Genomic DNA, 18,270 nt, shown 5'->3' with positions numbered 1-18,270 from the left:
AAGTAGATCAAGAATCGTTTTGGAATCGGATCGTGAGTTGGCTAAAGATTCCCACCCCTAATATATATATATATATATATATATATATATATAGTAGCCTATACATATATATACACATACACATTTTACAGAAGGATTTGGCCAATAACACACACACTATGGTCTCTGACCCAACAGTTTTAAGGTAAATTAAGGAATAAACCCCCCCAATGCAAACAACAACTACTAAAATAATTATATCTGTAAGCCATTAAACATAATTAGGAATTATAGCCTGTATAAAGCAACTTGATTTTGTAACTTGTTTTTTTTTTACATGAGAACTACATTTGAGAATTCTAGCTCAAACCCCAGAATATGTAATTCTCTGTATGATATTTTAAACATAGCGTAGCTAATATGCCATTCATTACACACAAAATGGACAATGCTATTTTTGTGTTTGTACAATTTTCTGCCTAGTGGCGTTCACACATTCAAATCCACATAAAAAAAATGAGATTCAAAATTTAATTGAAACAAATAGTTTTAGGATTCTGCTTTACAAAGCACCAAACAAATATGACAGCAAACATTATCAATTAATCTTCTTTATTTTCACATTTAAAAATATGTCATCTTATAACCTTTAAGTTTTTCAAGAAAAAAAATGCAACATTAACCGTACCAAGGCATCTTAAAATCAAATCATATAAACACTGGCTGAAGGCAAACCTATCTCAACACAGAAAGTGTGACAATGCATTTCCACACCATAGAAAAACAAATGGAAAAAACACACAAACAAACTATTAAATGTGACACAACATGACTGTCAGATTATAATGACATGAATCTCCCAGGGAAAAGGTCTAAGAGCTTAAATATTGGAAACTTATCAAATACTACAGTAGTGCATTATATTCTGAATGGGAAGGTAAAGTCATTGTAAAATTGGTTCTGTTGAGCTGAATATTTCCAAGGTTTTGGCTCAGTTTACAATTATTTACTGTATAATACAACACAAAAATCAAAAGTTATGTAGATTTCTTTAAAATCTCAGTTTGAGACATTGAGAGTCCAGTGCTAACTCGCATCTTGTTAATAACGGTGTTGTGTCAGCCCAGTATTTCTTATACATTTACAACCAATCACCTACAAGCAATAAGTAGGAAAATCAGCAGAGAAGAAATTTGCACACCTCTAGTAATGTCACAATGAAAGAGCAAAAGGTGTGGACCAATAAAAACAGACAGAATGCAGAGACCACACCCACAGCCTACAGAATCTGCCTGAACCGATCCTCGAAATCCAGAGAGAGAATGTCACGTGAACCTTGTCCTTGTGAAAAATATCATGATGCCATTTAAAATATACAACACTTAAAATATATATTTTAAAAAGAACTCCCCAAGTTCTTTTCTCTTAGCAGTTATGCAAGAATGTGCATGCTTTTAGCCAAAAATGTGTCTAACTTTCCAGCAGCAAGACACAGCATAGAAATGGAGAAATAAAACAGCTAGCTTACAAATAAAAATAAAAAAAACACCTCACACATTTTGCTAAAATTGGTATAACTTTGGGAACAAAGACGATAACGGGTCAGTTATACCCAAAAAGCAGGCCCACAAGAAATCTCAAAATCAGTTTTTATGAAATAACCCACCTTTTTTTTTTTTTATATATATTCTGGCTACTTTATTAATGCTTTCAGCTACTAATAAAGGTGTAGTACTCTCAGCTCTAACTCATTTGAGCATATTTAGCCCCAGTTTGTCAACAGTTTCTGTTAACTTCAGGTTTTACACCCTCAAATATTGCAGCTTTTAACAAGAGCATTCTCGTAAATTTCACTGTCGAGGGATCAGCAGTTTTTAGAAACTGTCCTCAGACTTTTTATGAGACTGCAGTTTGAGGAACTAAGATTTTATACAAATTGAAATGTCAGCTTCCAAAAATATTAAGTTGTTTTATGAACCTTCCTATTCAAAATGTATTATACTGACCCATAAGTCATGGCCATTGTATCGAAGAAGTCCTGTCAGCACTTCAGTACAAAAAAAATAGATACAAAAAATAATAATCATGCATATGAATGTACACCATGATTCAAGTGATCTTGTACAGTGACCTCTGTATGATTTAAACACCCCAGGAGGAAAGAAAAAAGGGACTCCTTCACAGACATTAGACATTCTAAAATTCAAAGGGGGTGTTTTCAGTCCATGATATGGTCAACCAATGCACCTATAAAAATAAATAAAATATTTACAAATAAAACGCAAAATCCGAACATTAACTAATACCCTGACGCAGTTGTATTTGCAGTGACCCAGTGTACGTTAAATGACTGTTTGTCTGTCTGTCCTTCACTCATAGTAACATAATGGCGATGAAGACGCTACATTCTGAAATGCATTGAAATGCATCCTGTGCAAAAACAATAATAAAACAAAAATCCCAGCACCTTCCTGTAATCTACACATACCACCGAGAATTTCCTCATAAAATAAATGTGAAAACACAAGCAAAGGTTTGTGATGAAATAAATAACCAAAGAAAAAGAAAAGCAGTAGGATTTTGTGAGTAAACATTCCTTTTCCAGTCATTTCGACTCTTCCTTGTTCGTATGAAAGATGCATCCTCTGAAGCACGGGGGTCTGAGACGAGTCTTTAGAGTCCTTCGAAGTGCTCGACTCACACCACATACTGACTGGAGTTGTAATTGGTTGTGTAGGCCTGTCGGCTGTACTGAAAGTGGTCGGTGAGTACCGTGCTCCGACCGTGCTGAAAGTCTGAGCTGTGTGTGAAGGGCCCGGTCCCGTTAGACTGGGGCTTGTCGAATGACACCAAATCCCGTGTTGAAACTGGCAGCGGTGTCTTTTTGGCCTCCCGGTTGGTGTCATATTTCGCCTGGTGAGGAAAACAATTCGAGTTCATTTGACATCAGTTTTTGCATTGCAATTGTACATCATTTGTGTAATGATATGCCTAAAAAAGGAAATTACCTTATTATAAAGGAAGACACCTAGTATTGCTGTCATCATGCCTAAAATGTTGGTTGTGCTGACGGGGTTCCTGAGCATCAGTAGGGATATACTGATGACCATGATCCTCTTTGTTGCGTTGGCTACGGCGTAACTGAGTGGGCTGACCAGGTTCAAAACGCTGAAAGCGATCATGTTTTGTGCAAAGTTGCAGATACCACTGATGAAGAGCAGCACAATTGTTCCTGTCCAGTTGGAAATCTCCGCCTGTAGAAGAGAACAGAGAAAAAATGAGCGTGGGCGTGAGTTAGGAGATTCACCTGCACTCCTGGCAGGACCCGACGCAACAGTGTGGCGCGGGACAAGGTTTGATGGCTGAGTGCAGGTGGTAAAACACTTGTGTGTGCGGATTGCAGAAGAATAAAATGATTTGCGGGACTGTCATTTAAATATCTAAAGATAAAATATGTAAAAAAATGTATAAATTGTTTTGCATCTAATGCAGGGTAAGCCTTCCCCCGCTGCTGCTAGAAGGAAAAGCGGTCCATAACTGCTGGTCTAGGATCAGCGCTCTCTGTAATAGTATCATATTTGGCAAACGCACCAGTGCGTATTTGTGCTCTGGAGAGTGTCAAAGGTTTCTGTTTACAACGCGTTTTTGCAACAGTGAGCAATGTAGCCAATCACAGACATGTTCGTTGTTAGTAAAAGCCTAAATTAAATCAGTTCATCATATAAACCGATCAAGTCTCTTCAGAAAATTTGGACTAAACCGCTCAATTGTGAACTTTTTGAAGCGTCAAAGTGGTAGTTGTGTAGATGTCAATGGAGGGACAGACATCTCTCAGATTTCAATAAAAAGATCTTCATTTGTGTTCCGAAGATGAAAAAAAGTCTTATGGGTTTAGAAAGACGTCAGGGTGAGTAATTAATGACAGAATTTGCAAAAATTAGAGCAATTAATGACACACTTTTTGGGTGAACTAACGCTTTAACAGTGGTTTTTTAATGTAGATGCTTTACTAACAAATAATTTATCGGAAGCGTTTATGCTAGCATGTGAAGGTTGTGGCTTGTCAACATGTAACTTAATGTTACAAGGCGACGTAATTCCTGTGATGGCAAGGGTGGCAATTTTCAGCATCAACTCCAGCCTTCTGTTTTTACTTTGCTTTAACTCTTCAAAATAAGTTAAGTAGCATTCAACAAGATCCAACTCATTTTCTAAAGCCAGTTTAATGTAATTTAAGTCGAAATTACTTAAACATGTTCATTGTACTTAAATTTAGGGAACAGCAACTTATTTTTACAGTGTGCATCTTTGTTGATCAAAAGAATGTCAAAAAATGTCATCACAATTAAAAACACCACCACCTTCCCTAACTGTTTCATGTAAAGATAAAAAAATATTACCATATTGAATTTAAAAAAGTAAAGTACAATTTGTTTTACTGAATTTAAAATTAAGATAATTTTAAAACAAATAAAATTATTGCATTAAAATCATGATGTTCGAACAGAACCCATTGTAATTTAATTTCTACATTACAATGGTTTAGGAGGACAATGACAAAATTATTTTTCTTTTGATTTTGGGACAGATATGACCTGGACATTTCTGGACAGATTTACACATAAAGACCTTCTTTTTTCATATTCATAAAAAACATATTTACCAGGTCTCCTTCCATCAGGAAAGAGGAGAGGTCCACTAAAATCCACGTGGGCAGCATATACAAAAGTGCATTGAATCCCAGGATGTTCAGTAAATGAAGGTGGTGAATCCTTGTGTCACGCAAGACCTAAAACAAACACAAAAATCATTTCATACAGCAACTCATCCCAGAATTTCTCTAACTTAAATACATCACCTAATAGAAATAGGAACCTTTTTGGAGAATATGTTCTGTAGCGAGAAGCAGAGCGTGGCTGCCAGAGCGCTGATCAATCCAGAGACGTCAAAGGACAATTCAGTGGCAGTGGCCAACAGGACACCTCCAATGATGGGTATTAGAGACACGTAAACCTGGTCGAAGAAACATGCAAATAAATAATCCAAACTTCAGTGACTATTAAAACCATTATAAATCCAGTAAATACATGACTTATTTCTAACTGTTTAGAGGAAGACAGACCTTTGTGGTTTGCTTCTCTTTCATGATAATCCGTGACAGCAGAACCACCCAGATGGGCATGGTGGCCTTCACTAGGAAGTAGACAATGGAAAGAAGACATGCATTCACTCATCTAATAACATCAGCCATAAGTTTTGTCACAGTCATATTCTTCTGTAAAATTTTGTGATTGCACCTGGGGCCTCATGTGTCAATCTTGCGTACGCACAAAAACTTTGCTTACGCCAGCTTTCATGCTCGCGGTCGGATGTACTAACAGTGAAATTACTGTGAGAATGTGCGTTCCTCCACGCCAATTTCATGTCTGGCATACATACATTTCTCATAGTTTTTGTCCGTTGGCGACTCTTATAGGCAATGAAGTTAAGTTGCAAACATTACACGGCGAATTGTTCTACAAGACTATCGCACTACCACCTGTGGGAAGCATTGCTATTAATTTGCAATTTATAAAATAATTTACATATATTGTCACACGAGCCTTATGGGAATATTCTATCAATTATGCAATTAAGTAAGAACATATAAAAGCATATGCAAATTGATACAACCCTTAATCTATGGCAATGGCAGCTTTGGCCTTATTAGAGGACATTGCTAATGGCAGAATCCGAAGAGAACGAATTTTTAGGGACCACAATGATTTTCTGGCCCAGGATGATGACTGGCTTATCAGCAGTTTCAGATTTCCAAGGGCTATCCTCTTGTAGCTCTGTGCGGAGTTGGGTCCGAATCTAAAGAGAGAGACAGCGAGGAGCCACGCAATTACCGTTCCCTTGCAGGTGCTGACAACACTTGGTTTCCTGGCAACTGGTTCTTTCCAAAGGGAACTGACAGACCCCTCAGGAATAAGCCAGTCGTCTTTGAGCCGCGCAATGCCAGCGGTATGGGTCAGGATCATCCGCATGTCTACCAGGTATAAGGTTCCCATATGATGCAGTTGACCAGCCAAACATTAAAACGCAACTGCAGCGATAGCCGGTTTTCCTAATGTAATCGGAGCGATCGACTGCACACACATTGCTATAAAGGTGCCATCTGAAGAATAATTTGCATATGTGAATCGGAAACATTTCCATTCAATAAATGTGCAGATAATATTGGTTACCTTCGTGGCAGTCCTGTAGTAAATCCGAGTCTCCCACAGCAGCAGATAGGCGCGGTAATTTGTGGAATGGTGCATTTTGTGCATTGACGCGCCTGCCGCCCGAGTTGAAAAATCTGAACTTTGGCGTCAATTCGCGCCGCGTTAACCACAAACTCGCCACACTGGGTTCGCCTCCGAAGGGTATGGTGGACACAAATACGGCGACGATGACCCCTACGCCTACCGCGCGCTTACCGCGTCTAGTTATACGCTTGAACACTTTGAATACATTTGTGCGTCAAGAGCGAAATTGACGCACGTAAAAAAGGAATATTCGCGTCTATTTAAACATAGACATTATAAACTGAAAAGCGGGCCTGTCCCCATTCGCGCCGCAGGAATTTTTTACGCGCGTAACGCGTCTTTGCATTGAAATCACTCGCGCCAGACGCTCTATTCGGGTCTGGTGTGAACGTAGCATCAAACCAAGGCATGGATATGTTCCAAAAGGGCTCTCGACGCTGTTCGGAGCACAGGTTATTTCGCTGGTTGCTCTCTCCTCGCCAGATGACGAAGGTTTTACAAGTTGTTTCTTATTGTTTATTTGCTATTCTGCACTAGATTAGCCCATCAGTGGGAGCATGGTAACATGTTTAAGTACCTGCAGCATCATACACTCATGTGTAAATGTGTTATCATGAGGTTTTCAAAAATAAAGCTCTCTTGAGGAAAGTGTACCCCTGTGAAAATATATTCATAATATTTATATTCAAGTTCATAGATTTGATATTTATATTGTAGTTGAAAACAATCCTGTGAGAAATTCATAAAAAGTAAAAAGTTCATAGAATAAAAATTGATGGAGAAGGTTAGACTATTTCCTTCAGAAAGATCGTTGGTTAGCTAGCTCATTTAAAATATCCTAAACTTTTTTGACCCTGCCTCTTAAAAGAATCGGAATCGAGAATCGTTAGGAACCGGAATCGAAACAAGGAATCGAAATCGAAATCGTTCAAATTCAAACGATACCCAACCCTAGTTCTCGCCCTGAGTGTAAAGCCTAACGCTATTGGTTGTAGCGAGAACGTGCTACGATTGGTCAGCTCAATGTGGCCATTATCTGATTGGCTTAGGTAAACGATGGGTGGAGTTACTTATTTGTGGATTTGTCAGCACGTCGACGCTAGAAGTGTCTTAAAATCCACAGATGCGCGAGGGGATTTACAAATGCACAAGAGATTCACAAATGCGTGCAGTGATTTACAAATGCACAGAAAGCGGTTCACACATAAATGCTAGGCAGAGTTGTGTTTGTGATATAATACACATTTGTAAATATTTTTTTATTTGCAAATCTCATTTTATTTATATGTGAGTTTTATACATTTTTGTTAAACACTTTACATATATTTGTGGATCGTAATCTATTTATTTGTGAATTTGATATTTTTTTGTGAATCTCTCTACATTTGTTTATGAATCTCAATCTATTTGTTTGGAATAATGCAACAATCCTAACCCCATACAAATGGCATTGATTCAATTGATACACGGCAACCTTTTCACAAATATATATGACTTGACCTAAAAGACAAACGCAGGTAATCGCAAAACCTCAGTCGATCTCTCATTCACTGTCTGTTTATTAGGCTTAAGTGCAAATCCACGAAGCCTCTGTATCACCATGATAAACAGTCTTGTTATCATTATTAACGTATTTAACATTCAATACACATGGCACGAAGTTCAAAACTAGAAGGGTAAATCCTTATGAAAAAAGAAAACATGCGAATATCATGGTTGCTGCGGTTACTTGCATCCCTGCGGTTGGCCTGTCAGTAGCGCGGAACTACAATACTGCGATTATCGCGACAGCTCTAACTCTCCCTGCTGATTTCTGCACTAATGCTGCTTCATATTTAAAACACACAGCTGTTTAAAGCTATATATGCAACAAACAAACTCAAATCCATCATATGTCTCTGCAAACGGAATTAACTAGTTGTTTATTAGCACGCATATAACTAGGATATTGGCTGCTTATTAGTAATTATAAAGCGCTTACAACTAGGATATTGGCTGTTTATAAGTAATTATAAAGCACATATTAATGCCTTATTCTGCATGACCATATTCTACATCCCTTAATCCTACTCCATACCTAAACTTGACAACTACCTTACGAACTATTAAAAGGTGCGTTAAGCGATTTCTGAGAAATGCTGTTGATATTTGAAATCACCAAAACAAACACGCCCCAACCCAAAAGGATTGTACCCATACTATGGGATGAATATAGTATAACGTGGGCACAACTATCCATCTATTTGACAAATTCACAAATGTGCGTCACTACATTCAAACTAGGAACTTGTGTGCAAAATCCAGAACCACATGAATGTGCAGCATTTTGTACAAATAGACACATAGTTGTTAGTAAAAAACCTTGATTTTGTATTAATGTAGGTCAGAATTTGTGCATTTAACAAGTAAGATGTGCATTTGTGGATCAGGTGGCAAGCGTTCATTCATTGACTCGTTTCTGAGCCGATCCCATTTGATTCATTTGGATTTTGAGACTTTCATTTCGCCGGTTTAGCCTTGCACGATCCACACACAGCTGTCTGAGAAAACCTGCTACCGCTAGAAGATGGCAGTAGCTGCTAAAACAGATAACGGCACCGTAATCGAGCGTTCTTCGCCATAATACGCTTAATGTGGCTTAAGAAAGTGATAATGAAGCACCATATTTAGTACACAATATAGGCCTACCTTATTAATAAAGAGCATACTTTGTAGAGGCAAACAGATTAAATCAGATTATGAACACCTATAGAACCACTCCCATAGAAAACCATTATAAAACACTTTATGTGCAATATATAATATCACCGTCTAACTGCATAAACTTTAAGCTTTTTCTTTATAATATGCTCTATGGGAGGAAAACTATATACAGACAAGACAAGAGCCTATATGAACGCGACGTGGAAAGTTTCACGTTAAGGGCATTTTCCTTCCTTATAGCCTGTTAAAAAGACAATGTTTAAAGTGAAATTTCACACAAATAAAAATGTCTCTATTTGTACAAAATGCTACACATTCATTTAATTTTGCACAAGCAAGTTGAAAGGCATTTGGTTGTGGATAGTAGAAGATTCCTGCAACATTTATCAAGTTCATGGATAATTGTGCTTGCACGCGTAATCATTCAACACATGCACCTCTCCCTAATTAGTACACCCTTACTGCTGAATGGCTTGTTGTGGTGCTTGGTCCGATCCACTTTCAACAGTGTTTCTCAGAAATTACTTACTGCACCTTTAATAAGCAGTAATTGGGAGTTTAAGGCAAAAGTTGTAGTTAATAGTTAGTTAACAGTGAGAATTGGACCCTAAACTAAACTGTGACCAAATGTTTTTCCAACAGAAAAGCTGACTAGACTAAATAATCTGCATAAATGGAAACCAAGTAGAAAATCACTTAAATCAGCAAGGAGTTTAATAACCCAGAAGCAATATGACAAGCATATCCTAATGCCTGCTTTCTGATTTAAAAAAAAAAACTTGCAGCCTTGTGAATTTTTTTTTGTAAAAACATTTTAGCATACATAGACAAAACCAGATTTTTGATGACTTGGCAAATGTACTCTCTCTATATATATATTTGAATAAATGTCTAAAGTCAGTGCATTTTTGTTGTTATGCTTTTAAAATGTTAAGAGACCACAAACAACTGGGGGGGGGGGGGGGGGGATAGAGAACAGGCAAAAGTCACAGATGTCTACATTTACAAGTTTTTGCATACCTTTGAAATACATTCGGTGAACTAAAATTCAATATCACTTTATGTTTCCCTACCAAGTTATTGTAGATGATGAAAATGAATGGAGGCACGCAGCCTAACATTGCAAAAGCCACAACAAGCCAATGGTCAAGACAATCAATCAGATAAAATGATAAAATTGAAGAGCTCATAAAAGATAGGATATATATATGCTGATAACATGCTTAATACAGTTTGCAGGACGCTACTGTCACTGTGTGAAATGCGAATTAAGTTAGATTTAAATACTTTTCAATGCTTTTCTGAACAGGTCATGGCATTATACACAGCTATACTCTGTTATTGTACATTTGACAGATGAAGTTGTTCTTCTATCATGATTACTACAGCAGGATTTGATAAGAATGGGCGTCACTTGTCTCATACATAAACAAAAGGAATTGAAGCTTCCCAAACTAGTCTGCACAGCCACGCAGGTGGATGATGTGGCAGTACGTATTAAAAGTGCGGAAGTGACGTAGTCTAAGAATACTTCAATAAAGTGTAATGTTATCAATGCTCGATCGTAAAGCAATTACCGATGAATCATTAAATCATCATTTCAATTTGTTTCTTTGTGTTTGGATGAAAGTGGGCGTTTAAATGTCGGGGGGAACGCAGATGGTTAGTATCCCAACTGTGGTTAAGGGTTAAACAGCAATAACGCACATTGATTTAAACTCGATTAAAAGAACCGAGCAAAATCGACACATCCGAACAGGTTGGCTAGTTGCGTTCACTTTCATTGACTTCTAATAATAAGGCCTGTTACAGCCGATAAGAATAACCGAAAGCCCCCCGTTACTTACCAGTGTGCGCATACGACACCGGGACCTTCCATATGCTGAAATGGGCCGAGACGGAGGCGAAGTATTTCCCGAAGGCGAGCGGCAGAATGTACCAGCGGTAGTAGAGGGCCGGTACCTCCGCTCGCGGGACGCTCCAGGCTCGCAACAGCGGCGGGAGAAACACGATGATGGAGACGATATGGAAAAGAGAGACCGTGACCGGATAAGGGAAGCCGTTGAGGATGATTTTATTGATCACGTTGCCGCCCGAGCTGACGGTGTACCAGCACAGACACAGCACCGCGATCCGCATTCCCTCCCGCACGGGCGGACGCTGCTCCACCGCGGCCATCTTTCAGCGCAAGCCACGACGCGACGTCTACTCTGGAGGAATCGCTGGTGGAGGAGTCACGTGAGAACGCTAAAGTCACGCCCCTACGAAAATTCACCATGGTAACCTGGAGTTTTTTTGTTAGAGGTGTGCAGTCTGCATTGTTTACACGGGGTTCATTTTGAAGAGCTTCCCGCAATTATACACATATTGTGCTCTCTTAAAATGCAAACCAGCGTAAATGACATGCGACAGCATCATATATAAAGCTTGGATGGCGGATTTAATTAAACCAGTCTGCTTTCCCCCAAAATTTACTTCCTTCTAAAAGCTCCTTCCTTACACTGTCTGAAGGTTTGCGAGAGTTATATTTTTCCCATCACCACCACAGGTCCTTTTAGGGGCTACATATATTATGTAAATGATTCAGACGTCATAAAAAGATTTAGGTCTAGGCAAGTCATCAGTTGCAGAAAAGTGCAATACAAAAAGTCCTATAAAGCGTACTACAGGTTGCTATTATATATTTTTAAAAAAGTTATTATGAGAGGAAAACAGTACAAAATAGTTTTGCTTGCATGAAAGCCAAGGCGCTTCTATTATTCTGTACCGATGAAAATTTGTAGGTAAATTAAGTCATCTACAGGAGAAATTAAGGAACTGCAGTTTTCATTCTAATTCATTTGTCGGTCTCGTATACTGAAAGTGTAAACAATGCTCTAAATTATTTCGAAGCATATTATATTTTACCTCAGGAATAAAAAATGTATACATTGTTCAAAGTCAGGACAGAGGTTTCATAGTATATATCCAGTATGGTATATGGGTCATTGATTTTTTAAAATATTTTCAAAATGCATAATTTGGACTTATGAACAATGTTTAAACAAGTTTCAGTTGTAAAATAACTTTTCAAGGTGTTTAAATAATTGTTTTGACTGTTTTCATGTCAGGCTGTACAACCGAATAGTTGCATGTATATACTGCAGTTGTTCCACCTGACATGGAAAGTGTACCAACCTACCCATACTTGAAATTAGCTGTTTTTACCAGTATTTGAGAGAGATCTACAAACCTTTTCACTCTGTTTCAAGGATCAGTCGGGCTCCTCTGGATGATGCATTATCATGTATACTATTATTACCTTAACAAATTCATAATAAAAGAAGATCCATGTTTGCAGTTGTGCCACCCTGACATTCAAATTGCTGGACAAAAGTTTTTCAATTATCTCAACTACTTTAGAACTACTGATATTTATAACATTGGTTTATATGAAAGGTTTTAAACCTAAAATGATGCTATAGTCTTTAGTTTAAATTTTTTTATTATTAAGACACCATTTTAAATATTTTTCTTAGTCTATTTTTCATTTGTTCGGACAGTTGCGCCACCTGTCATTTTGGTCAGCAAAACATACAATTATGTATTATTTAAATGTACTAAAAATGAATTTAAACTAAATAGGTTTTATTGAATTAAATTGTATATGTCATGAATTTATCAAATTATTTTAAAAGGAAATAATACACTACAAAAATATGCACGTCATGTCATAGAGCCATACTTTTATTTTTTGCACACCATTGCAATGGACCATAAAGGATAGAGAAACCCAACTAGAGAAAAATACTGGTCTAAAATAGTTGAGAATCCTCATTTGGAGATTTAAGAAATGTGCCTTTGAAGACTCAACGTCTGTAATCTATGGTAACATAAGGCAAGATCTTAAGTTTACTCCCATTCCCATATGGATCCAGGGTTATGGACTGAGTCCAGTCATACCAGTTATTTCTATTATCATAACAGCCATTCACACCATGCCATCGATGCCTGCGTATCCTGACAAGGTCTCTCTCGGTGATCTCTCGGCTGACCCCGGGAAGCTCTGTAACAGGGACATCTGGTATAAACGCGTGTCTTTTTCTGCACTCTTTTGAATTCTTTTTCTCTTGCTTGAATTTCTCAGCCACAGAAAAGCCCATCCCTGATCTTTCTGAAGTCAGCAAGCTACTCTGAATCATCTCTCTCCAGTGTGTCTGTTGGACCAAACAAAGGTTTTGCTTCATATGCTCACTGCCTTGGATTTCACTCTCTGTTGATCTCTGACAATCGGATGTTTTGCTTGATACAGGTATGATTTGTGGAGTCTGAGGGTCATATGTTGGTTTGCTTGCTTGCGGTTGTGTAGTTTTGTTTCTGTCCTCCTCTGCAGGACGTCCACGATTGTTATGCTGATTCTTCGTAACCTCAGACGTTATGTTTGTGTCTGTCACTGTGCTGGAGACCTCATAGAGGTTAACGTTCAGCGTAGCAGGCTTGAGTATGTTGAGCAGGTCTGAAGGCTGTTGCATCTTTATGTGTGAATCTTGGATGGAGGAGTTTAAAGGTAGACTAGAAGTAATGCAGGTGAATTGAGCTGGTTCCTCTGCCACTATAAGATGCTTTGTGTAACTGTGACTGGCAGAGGTGGCATGGCTTTGGGACATGTGCCGGTCGTGGGAATGCTGATTGGACAGCGATGGTCTCAAACTCGTGAATTGTTGTAAATGCTTGTTGGCACGGACGGGTATTTTACTCTTTCTAAAATTGGTGGGATATTTAATGGTATTACCTGGTACAGAACCCTGAGACATTTCATCCCTCTTGCTCATGTTATTGTGAAAAACAGCTCTGCTGTAATTTCCCGTGAGCGTTTGTGCTGATCCAGGAATACGTTCAGTGGGAATTAAATCCACAAAGCTTGAGAGCCCTTTTTCCGTGACTTCATTCACTCCAGCCAACCTCTGCCAACTTCGTACAAGATTTTTTAAACGTTTAACAAGATCTTCGTCTGTGCTTCTTTTTCTCACATCGTTGATCAACTTTCCAAGCCTGGTTTCCTGGAATAAAACAATTTCACATACAATCATCATCATCATCATGTATAGTCTCTGTTACACTTTAATTTTGCAGTGTCCTTGTTACCTTGTTCCAGGAGAATTCAGGTTGATTTGGACACTTTTTCCAAGTCATCTCAATGGCGGAAAGTGTCCCAATCATCCTAAATTCACCCTATGGAAAATAATACTATGGAAGTCAATGATGCACCACAACTGTTTGGTTACAAACATTCTTCAAAATATCTTTCTTTGTGTTCAGAAGAACAATTTTTTTTACAGGTTTTGAACAACTTGATGGTGAGTAAATGATGACAAAATTTAAATTTTGAGTGTAAACTATCCCTATATATACTGAGTAAGATTAATGAACAACATGTATAGAGTTATAGTCAGGAGTAGGGTTTGGTTGAGGGTTAGTTGCATGTAATTATGTATAATTTACTGTTGACACTTAGTACATTTAATATGTGTAGCAAAGACACTGTAGAATTTTTACGTCATTACAATTTTTTTATTTTATTAATGCTTTTCTTCTAAAGTTTCTAGGGAAATTCATCAAAGAAAAATTTATCATGGTTTCCACAAAAATATTAAGTAGCACAACTTTTTTCAACATTGATAATAATAAATGTATCTAGAGCAGCAAATCAGCATATTAGACTGATTTCTAAAGGACAATGTGACACTGAAGACTGGAGTAATGATGCTAAAAATTCAGGTTTACAATCACAGGAATAAATGACATTTTAAAGGGGTGGTAAAACGAATTTTTTCGAAGGCTTTATTGTGTTTGTAGGGTGCACTGTAACATGTGTTCATGCTTCGTTTTTTAAAAAATTGCATTATTTTTCAATATTTTACCTTTATTCTACACTGCTCTTCCCCTCCTTGTAAAAACGGTCGGATGGTTTCCGGGTTCTATGAAGCCAGTCCCTCAAAAATACGCAATGGGCTCAGATTGGTTAGCTGGCCCAGTGTGTTGTGATTCGATAACCGTCTAGTGCACGTCTCCTGGAAACGTCACGCCCCGTACCTTTACCGGTAGTTTGTGCTTTGGTGTATTATAAACAATGGCGTCAGTAAAACCAATCGGACCCGGGGAAACGTTAGTGAAGATGATCGAGCAGATCCTGTTCAAGAACGGCTGTTAAACGACGTTTCAGAAAGGTTTGTTTTTTGTTGTTCTCTCATTACTTTTTAGATATGCTGTTATTTAATTGTACTAATTATTATAGAATTACAAAAAAATAAGCTTCATAAACAAGAATTTCATATAATCGTTCTAACAAATTATACTACAGCTCTCAAAGGGATTTTTTTGAGTAAAGACTGCGGATCTATAGTGGTCGTTTCTGACTGTATGCCACCGTTACTTTTGAATTTTTAGCCAAATACGATTGTACGATTTGAACGATTGTAGCCAAATATCTGTCGCCACTCGCCAGAACTATTAACCCAAAATGAACATGAAACATTGGCTTTACTAACGTTACAGTAGCCAAATCAAACACAGAACCATGTTTAGCATGCCTGTAGATAAACAAGCATGTAGATAAACATAAAAGCTCTAATCAAAGAATAATTTACACTAATTCCAAGTTCGCTGTTCAGATAAAAAAACAAACAGTTTGTAACGTTAGGTGTTTGTCGGATAACGTGAAGTATGATTGAGCATTTAACAAACCAGCAGAGCCAAACAGCGTACAATTAACAATACGAACTATTGCAGGAAAACACATCGACGAAAAATAAATACTTACAGGGGTTGGCTCGTAAACAAAAGCTTCTGTTCTTAAAGTTGGAACTGCTCCATCTTTCAGCACAAGTCGTTGTGCGAATCCTGCATTGAACTCGCGAAGATTGTGGAAGCTTTCCTCCGTAAAATGTGCAGCACAGAGAGCGAGATTTGAGTAATAATTATGAGGGACCGAGTTAAAAATAAATTTTAACCATTGATCCCTAACTCCAACAGTCCCTATGAAGGCTGAACAAAGTGGACCTGCAATCCGGATAAAAAAATAACAGCAGCGTTTCGACGGCATTGCGACAACTCATCTCCAAAACAGCAATATAAAATGGCCTCGCCCCGCTTATTAAGTATTCTCGGAGGAGGGGTTTATGTAAATAATGGGATTTGCTGACGTCAGCATATCCCATGGAATGTCGTCCAAAACCGGTCGTTTGCTGTAGTCCTTAGAAATTGATTTTTTTTAAAAGCAAATATCTTCCTTGGCTTTGAACTTTGTGCGTTGTAACTTTGCAGATGTTGTTTATGCTCAAACAGCAACATTACACACTAGCTAAAGTTAGAAAAGTGAAATTGTGTTTTGCCACCCCTTTAAAATATATTTCATACATATTAGTTTTGCTGTATGTTGAATCCAAATAAATGCAGCTTTGGTGAGCATAAGAGACTTCTTTCAAAAACATTTTGAAATTCTTACCGTCCCCAAACCTTTGAGCAATAGTCTATGTATATTTAAAATCATAAAAAAATGTATATTTAAAATAATATAATCAAATTAAATAGAATACGTTTTTGTATAAATTCCAAAAGACATATGACCACGGGTGAAGTTCATCGCATTAACTATGACATGTGCCACTACTGTTTGACAACCACAAATTGTCACAATATTTTTTAAATGTTTCATTTGAAAAGTGTGCTTGTGCTATTTTTCCTTCAAATATAAATGCCACCTTTTTGTTATATATAATGCATTTCTGAAGGCCCTGTGCATCTCCTTCCAGTAAGAATGATTTCAGTCTTTAACTCTTAGTTTCAGTGTGACACACCATACCACAATACACACCTGTTGTGATAATAAACTCAGTGTAAACATAGTTAGCATCTTACCACTAGAGCCTCTTTAGTCATGGGGTAACTTTCCAGACAGCATATCACATCCAATAAAGCCATCATGTTCTGTATCTGCTGACAGAAGTATTGCTAATGTCAATTCAGGCTTTCATAATATTCTTTATTCATTAAAAAAGACTTACATTGATTATGGATTAGTAATTTTTCTGTATGCTAGAAAGTCAGTTCCAGTCAGAAAGTTGGTCATATTCATGAAAGTAAACAGGCCTCGTGTATTTGAATCCACTCTCACACATGCACCTGGAGAAGTGACACTTTCAGGTCTCAGTTATGGTTCAAAATGCAAATGTGACATTCTTGCATACTCATTGCTGTTAAAATCTGTGAAATAAGTCCCCAGGGAGCTTGTTTAAAAAACACACACACACAAAAAAAAACCACTTCAGCGAAATTTAAAATAAAACAAAACCAACCTTTATTGTAACAAATGTGAAATGTCAGTTATAAAAGGATGCATCCTTATAATAATTATTCAGGTAAAAGGCAATACTGTTTGTCATTCGTCTCAATGACAAAAAACCCCATCTAATTTACCTTAATTAATTAAAGAAATAAAAAAAGTCTTGATTATGAGATAAATATACAAAGACAGGCATTAAAAAAGTACATACAGCTCATTAATCATTGGATGAATGGGTAGAAAATGCCATTTAAAATGCATGACTAAATGAAGTGACAGTTGCTAGCAGTGATGCATATCCAACATGGGTATTTACTCACGTTATGTTGAGCATCGACGGCCTGCAGGAGCTGCTCTTTGAGTTGTTGAGGTCTCGATGAAGCTCTTTTCATTGTCAGACAGTGACGCTTTGAAAAACACCTTCTGATAGATTTGCAGCAATAAGAACAAACACAATGTGCAAAGCTCTTCAAACATGTACTCGTCACTCATATGAAACCACTTTACAGCCAACCCCATTTGAGCTCAACTGTCCGTGTCCACGCATGCAGGCAAATAACTAAACTGTCCCAAAAAGGGTCTAACAGGTGCAAGTGTTTTCATATAGGCCTACAGAGCTTGTGTGAGTGTCGATGACAACCCCATAGGCATCCAAGAAACTGATTCATTTAACAGTTTTCTAATTGTATAATTACATATACATTTTTTTGAGCACATATTCATTGAGAGACTATACATATAATACTTTTAAACTTTTTGTCACACCACATTGCTATAAGTGAACTACAAAAACTTAAAGGCATTTAAAATAATAAAATATTATTGTGACCTAACAGAACCTAAAATCAGCATTTTCCTTAATATACATCCGATTTCTACTGAAATAAAGATTTCAAACACAACAAAGATCATGGACATTTAGTGTTATTTGTTGTATATGTCTTGTTAGACCCAACTGCGAAGTAAAAAAACAAA

General features: G+C 37.4%; 3 protein-coding genes across 4 annotated transcripts in view; all 3 read right to left on the bottom strand.

Moving 5' to 3' along the window:
- LOC143711295 (amyloid-beta A4 precursor protein-binding family A member 3) overlaps nt 1-18,270 on the bottom strand; it is a 76,650-nt gene that overhangs the window by 47,198 nt on the left and 11,182 nt on the right. The gene's annotated exons all lie outside the window — the stretch shown is intronic.
- On the bottom strand, nt 578-11,206 carry slc35e1 (solute carrier family 35 member E1). Its single transcript, XM_077202676.1, has 6 exons — nt 10,823-11,206; nt 5,102-5,172; nt 4,855-4,992; nt 4,643-4,768; nt 2,988-3,233; nt 578-2,892 (listed from the first exon to the last, which is right to left on the bottom strand). Exons 1-6 carry the CDS (start codon nt 11,151-11,153, stop codon nt 2,677-2,679), a joined length of 1,128 nt encoding a protein of 375 aa, XP_077058791.1. The 5' UTR covers nt 11,154-11,206; the 3' UTR covers nt 578-2,676.
- LOC143712020 (mediator of RNA polymerase II transcription subunit 26) lies at nt 12,675-17,797 on the bottom strand. 2 transcript variants are annotated; one of them, XM_077204249.1, is made up of 3 exons: nt 17,616-17,797; nt 16,872-16,949; nt 12,675-14,014 (listed from the first exon to the last, which is right to left on the bottom strand). In XM_077204249.1, the coding sequence occupies exons 1-3, from the start codon at nt 17,685-17,687 to the stop codon at nt 12,824-12,826; spliced, it is 1,341 nt and encodes a 446-aa protein (XP_077060364.1). In that variant the 5' UTR covers nt 17,688-17,797; the 3' UTR covers nt 12,675-12,823. The 2 variants fall into 2 exon arrangements, with proteins under 2 accessions (XP_077060364.1, XP_077060365.1); XM_077204250.1 differs by having other exon boundaries at nt 16,872-16,946.

Source organism: Siphateles boraxobius, unplaced genomic scaffold (genome assembly GCF_051911475.1).
Source record: "Siphateles boraxobius isolate OS27281-9 unplaced genomic scaffold, OSU_SipBor_1 5, whole genome shotgun sequence".
NCBI lineage: Eukaryota > Metazoa > Chordata > Actinopteri > Cypriniformes > Leuciscidae > Siphateles > Siphateles boraxobius.
The sequence above is the reverse complement of the archived record's forward strand: the minus strand, read 5'-3'. Positions and strand labels throughout refer to the sequence as shown.